Here is a 6753-nt window from a genome sequence, read left to right as displayed (position 1 = left end):
CACATCACCCCGTGGATAGCTTATATATGTAGAACTGCGCCTCTGGTGGGCATCTTCAGTGATCCGCCTGTGATGGTCCTCTTCACCAACGGTTTTCCTATCGTCTTGTGCTGACTCGAGCTAACTGACTAGTATGCACAAGCGGTTCAGAAAACTGTGGCAAACTAGGTTTTTGACTCGTATGTTAGTTATGCCATGACTGTGCTAGTGATACAGAATGTAACATGTCTTGTATATTCATCTCCTTCCAATTATATATGGTTCTAGGCCTGAAGCAAATTGGAGCTTCTTCCTTCAAGAAATAACAAAATCCTACCAATTCCATCTCCATTGAAATTTAGCAAAAATTAACTACCTATCATATGTACAAAAGGGTTTCGACATAGCTAATTTGGTCAAAATCCTTGTTACTATTGATGATCAGGAAGTGTCCTAAATCTTCTCCAGGGCTTGGATAATGTCATCCCTAAGATCCTCAAACTTCTCAATCCCGAAGCTAAACCGCACCAAGTTGTCTTTGATCCCATTCTTGGATTTCTCCTCCTCACTCTGACCCCTGATGAAAACAAAGATCCATGCCATATAAGTCAAAAAATTCAACCATACATGCTGCATGCATCTTCATATAAGTTTGTAGTGAGATGCAAATGTAAACTAATCCAAAAAAACAACGCACCAGAAGGACATGACCGCCGGCTGCTGCACGAGGCTCTCACACCCACCGAGCGACGTCGCGATGAAAGGTATCTCCAGCGCGTCGATGAACCTCATGACACCATGCAGGTCCGAGGCTACCTCGAAGCTAATGACACCGCCGAAACCAGTCATCTGGCTCTTGGCAATGTCGTGCCACGGGCTGCTCAGGAGACCAGGGTAGTACACTCGCTCGATCTTGGGATGGTTCTCGAGCAGGCGCGCCATGCGCAATGAAGTGCGGTTTTGCGTCTCCACGCGTAGGGCCATTGTCTTGAGGCCGCGTATGATCATGTAGGCTGCGTCCTGTAGTAATTAAGTTGCAGTGTGAGTGGTTAGTTTTAATGCAGAAGTTAACATCTAGTTTTTCTTGAATAAGAATGAGCACATGTAGTACATACCGGACTAATGGCGCCGCCGAGGTCGTGATGCCACGCACGTATTCTAGAGATGAGCGCCTGAGATCCACTAATGCATCCTGCGATGACCTGAAATGGAATGACACGATGAGATCTTGGAAACAAAAACCACCACATTTATTTTGAAACGGAGGGAGTAGCAAAATGGCGGTGCAATTATGTGAGCAAAGATGTGTACTCACATCGTGATGGCCGGCGATGTACTTTGTGGCGGAGTGCACGACAATGTCAGCCCCGAGGGTGAGTGGCTTCTGATTGATGGGCGAGGCGAGGGTGCTGTCGATGCACACCAGAGCCCCTTTGCGGTGACACAGCTCCGCGACGAGCTTAATGTCGATGCACTTCAGGTGGGGGTTCGTCGGACAGTCGGTGTAGAAGAGTGTAACCTGTACAATCAGAGTTAAGCATCACCGAGTGAAAAACAGCCAACATAGATGCATAGATACCCTGATCAATTTATGATGAGTACATATGTTATGGAAATTAACGTACCTCGCCCTGGTCAAGAACGGCCTTGAGCATGTCCATGTCGTTCAGCTCGACGAATGTCACCTTGATGCCCATCTTGGAGAGCTTGTCGCGGATGAAGGCGCGCGCCTCGCTGTAGCACTCTGTGGTGGTCACCACGTGGCCGGCGCCAGGCTGCACGAGCGCGAGCAGCGTGGCGACGATGGCGTTCATGCCGGATGACGTGACCAGCGTCGACTCGGCCCTCTCGAGCGCGCTGATCTTGTCCTCCAGGACCTTCACGGTGGGATTGCCGTAGCGACCGTACTCGAAGCTGTGGCGCCGGCCTTCCTTAAACGCGATCAGGTCGTCTGAGTTCTTGAACCAGTGCGTCGTGCCACTCACGATCGGCGTCGCGATCGAGTCTGTGTCCATGGAGCCGTTCTTCCCCATCTTCTCCCCGGCATGGACTGCCAGGGTCTCATCAAAGAGAGTAGAATCTCGCTTCGGAGCCGTGGCGGCAGCGACGACACCGGCAGGGTGCTCTGGCTCTGCACCGGGAAGGGTGGCACCACGGAGCGCCTCCGGGCTGAAAGCAGTGACGCGCTTTGAAGAACGGCGAGCGCGGAGCAGGCGGCGCTGCTCGGTGGAAGAACCATTGTTGGCGATAGGAGACGATGACCGCGCCATGAATTACTAGTGGGATCGAGGAAGAGTAGTGAAAACAGGTGGAATCGAAGAGGTTCGCTAAGCTGAGATGAGAACAATGAACAAGCTATGCAGAGCTGCTCGTTTGTGCTCTTCCTATCTGTATACAACGGTGGTAATTTATACTGGCCGATCGATCAGTCTGGCTCTGTGCGCGTCTATCCATATCTAACTGTCTGCCCACATATAATATCGACCCACTACCACATGCCACATGTGGTATCCATGCTCGGTCTCTCAAGCGTGTAATTAAGCCGCGTGGTAATTAAAATGTACTAGTGGATCCATGATTATAAGCTACTACTGAATAAGGCATGTGATTAGTTAACTGCAACGTGCCAGTGGGATTAAGATATACTGACCTGGGCCAGGACTAATCTAAGCGAAGTCTTAGGTCAAACCTGCGTGTTTACATCTACAACGCCGTACTGTGATACTATAGATGGTACGCGCTGGAGAAGACCTCATTAAACAAAGCTCCGGGTTTGCTTGCAAAAAACAAAACCTCGTCAGGTAGGATCGTCTACAAGGAAGGAAGAAACAGCGGCGCATCAAATGGAAACCTAGGCATGCAATCACTTGTATAGAAAACGGTTTCGGAGGTGGTTTCGGGATACAACCCTTAGGCAGTTTCTTACATAATATCTAACCAAAGTTGCACTTCTGCACCTGGTATAACTCTAATTTCAGTTCGTTAGAATGGGTCGGATGAAATGGAAAACTAAGCATGCATACTCAGCTGATATTTGTGTGAGGCACCCTTGCATACAATATTATTATCTTGCAAAAGAATTTTTTACGAGACAAACCGCCGAACAGCTTTGACAAAGTTCGTCTTACAAGGAAGGAATGACAAATCAACGGATCCAGTGAAACTTTTCTATGACCATTAATGACCTTGTAACCCTACACAATTTCTCGAAAGCAAGCTAAAATTTAAGCTATTATTGTTCATTCCAAAATACTTTTGATGACGGTGCCCAGCCATGGTTCTTCATGAACGAGTAAGTAACCACTCTTGATTATCTTCACTCCATCAAGGATTGTTCAACATTGGATATTATGCAACAACACTCATGAATCAATCAATATGACTGCCATCTTTGGTTTCTCACCAACCCCCCCCCCCCCCCCCCCTCAAATAGCTCAGTCGACACCGCGTCGTCGCCCACATACAAATACTCAAAACTACATGTACTGTAAATGAAGAGGCACAGTCACCGACAGTAAGGATGTTTTTTGTATACTAAAACATTTACTTATCATCTACTCATCTTCCTCCTAAAGGATGAGATTACTTAACAACAACATGCGAGTGGGATTAAGAAATACTGACCTGGGCCAAGACGAATCTAAGAAAAGTCATATGCCAAAACAGCGTGTTTACATCTACGATGCCGTACTGTCATCGATGATACACTCGGGAGAAGACCTCATTAAACAAAGTTGGGTTTGTTTGGGCTTTTGTGGATACTGCCTCCCTTCTTGTTTATATGGCTTATATAAAAAACTGTTTGTATGTTTTCCAAATCTCAATTTATTTCTCTCTATCACATGTTTAGATTTTGGGGTGCATTAAACATTGCATGCAAAGATTAACAGAAAACTAACCAATGCAGTTCAATTTTTTCAGTCATTTAGGCTACACATGCACTAGTAACCATATTTTTTGAGAAAAACAAGCACATTAATTGAGTACTTTTGCGAACTAATTTATGCCACCCACTACACCACAACACTGCATCACTCACACACGGGTTGGTCGGAAAAACTGCATGGGGAACGAGCTAGAGATTTGGCTGCCTTTGCACACGTCTGAGGTGGGACGAATGAAGAGGAAACTATTCATTTTGGTGGAAATATTCGCAGGTTGGGTTAGTTATTGGCGCTAAAAATTTGGCCATTCTGCCTAGTTAGCATTCGATTGTTGGTCGGGGTTATTTACTAACCGACGGCCTGTAGGCCATAAAAGAATTCATGACAGACTGTGGGATGATATATGTTGAAGCATTCCAGACCGATGGTGTCACTGCATAGAGGTTTTCTGATCCACGGCCTATTTAAAATTTTCCTGGTAAATTTTCGGTCGGCAATTTTTCCAACAGACGTTGGTAAGGAATTCTGGTCCCTGGTGTCGTAACCACTCACCCCCGACCTTGGTTGGTGAGATTTTGGAATTAAACCCTAAATAAACCGAAAAGAGGGGAGTACCTCGCTAGAATTGATGAAAGAAACAAAACCAGTCCAATAGGATCTACAAGAAACAGCGGCACGCCAAATGAAACCTAGGCGTGCAACCACTGATATACTAGAAAACTGTTTCGGAGGTTATTTCTGGATACAACCCTTTGGAAGTCCGGTACACCTTATCTAACAAAACTTGTGCAACTACCAGTAATTATAATCTAAATACATTTTATACAGTAGAATGGGTTGCATCAAATGGAAAAAGAAGGCAAACTTACCCAGCTGATATTACTGCAAGATACCCTTTTACACTTATTTCTTGTGAAACAAGACGTGTATGTTCCTGTCGATTTCAATTAGAAAACCCGGGAACAATTTCTTTTTGATATCCAACCGCCAATAGTTTTTACATATTTTTACCCAAGGTCAAGCAAGGTCACGAGCTCGCGACGGGATTTCCTTAACGTTCATTGTAGGGATGTCATAGACCCAAGGGATGGAACACTCTATTCCCAATGAGAACTCATAGGGTCCTCATGATTAAAGCAGGGTCTGCCAACTGATAGTACTCACGCTAGCATCAAAACGTAAAATCATCATCAGCATCAATCAAAAGCATAACTAACTTTTTTGAAGATGGTCAATTTACCATATTGATCTTATGATCGTGCTAAGAGTCATAGAAAACAATAGAGTTGGGTGTAGCAGCCTGAGGGGATATCATCATAGACAAATTGTTTACCTAGGTCTAGACAACAGAGATGGGTAATATTTATTTGATATCACTTTTGCAAAAGAACTACGAGCTAAGAACAATCCCTCCAGTTGATTAATACAAAACGTCAGCGTACATTTACTAGTTTTGTGATCATGTGGCTTGTGAAGCATATATTCAAAGCGTATTTCTTTTATTATACTAGTTAGATGTATGTATTACAAGGTATTAATCGATAGCCCTAAGCAACAATCAATTGGTGATTTGATGATATTATATCACACATGATATCATCAATGCAATGAGCCAACTGTTTTTTTAAGGAAAGGGCATAAATTGCAATGAGCCAACTGTTTGAGTTACTGATGATTAAATCTTACTCCCTCCGACTCAGTTTACAGAGCATGCGTGTAGTTCTAGGTTGACAATTTAAATAGCTAAATATATACGTATCATATGTGATGAAAAAAAAATATTTAGAAGATACATCCGCTTAAGAAACTAACGATATATTTTTATGACATATAACACATATTCAGTTAGTCAAATCAAGGATCTAGAACCACGCGCATGCTCTCTAAACCGAGAAGGAGGGAGTAATCACATAATCCGGCCTATAATGATCCAACATATGACATAATTTAGTCTATATGGATTAACTGATTTGCTTTATTCATAGCAAAAAAATGTATTGGCTTCATTTGTCGTATAAATAGAAAATTCTTTTTGCTTCGTAATATAGTGCGAATTTTTTAAAGTCAAACATTGTTGAGTTTGAGCTTATTTATACAGAAACACATCATTGTCAGTAATACTTATTAAATAAAGCCTACAACTATGTGTCGTGATGTATCTAATGATATTTATTTTGAATTGTAGATGTAAATATATCTCATGATGTATCTGAAATATTTATTTTGTAGTGTATATGTAAATATGTCTCATGATGTAATCCATGTTCATTAGACATATTCTTGAGGCATACCTAAAAATCCAAAAAATAAATTTTTGAGAATCAACGTTCAACTGCGATGAATAGTAATTCAATTTTCATCAAATACAGAAGAAAGATACACTGTACCGACGAATGTTTGCTAGCTAGGTAATGAATCTATATTCAAGCTTTTTTTAGAAAAAGTATAGCTGCAAATCAGCAAATTTATCCGCTGAATGATAGCTGAGACTAGTGTTCGATTTTGAAGGTTCCAAGTCAGTAAGCAAGGTGCATGCAAAATGCCAAGTGGGCAGAACTGTTTTTCTTGAATATGTTTGAATCATATTACCAGGCGCAGTTCCTATTGGTTGAATAAAATTAGAGCTATCATCTCCAAGTAACTGTGTCCATAGTCTGCACGAAATGATGGTGCACTTCCGCACAACACACTACAATGAGCACCACATACGGTCATACGGAGCCAGTGCTTCATCCCTCTTGGTCATCACGGAGTGTGTTGTAGCATAGTCCGGTGAACCGTTGGTAGCGGCCCTGTCCATGGTATCCTTTCCTCAAGTCGGAGAGGTCTACCCAATGGAATTAGAGCGTGAGCATGCATGGCTTCCTCGGTAGGACTTCTGACATGGGAA

The 6753-nt window shown here is 43.1% G+C and overlaps 1 protein-coding gene across 1 annotated transcript; it reads right to left on the bottom strand.

Moving 5' to 3' along the window:
- Positions 1 to 275: 275 nt before the first annotated feature.
- LOC123429303 (probable cystathionine gamma-synthase 2) lies at positions 276 to 2347 on the bottom strand. Its single transcript, XM_045113360.1, has 5 exons — positions 1605 to 2347; positions 1295 to 1498; positions 1095 to 1181; positions 677 to 999; positions 276 to 556 (listed from the first exon to the last, which is right to left on the bottom strand). The coding sequence occupies exons 1-5, from the start codon at positions 2247 to 2249 to the stop codon at positions 433 to 435; spliced, it is 1383 nt and encodes a 460-aa protein (XP_044969295.1). The 5' UTR covers positions 2250 to 2347; the 3' UTR covers positions 276 to 432.
- Positions 2348 to 6753: the final 4406 nt, after the last annotated feature.

The sequence above is a fragment of the Hordeum vulgare genome, chromosome 2H, assembly GCF_904849725.1.
Source record: "Hordeum vulgare subsp. vulgare chromosome 2H, MorexV3_pseudomolecules_assembly, whole genome shotgun sequence".
Taxonomy (NCBI): Eukaryota; Viridiplantae; Streptophyta; class Magnoliopsida; order Poales; family Poaceae; genus Hordeum; species Hordeum vulgare.
This window is presented reverse-complemented; position numbering and strand designations above follow the sequence as displayed.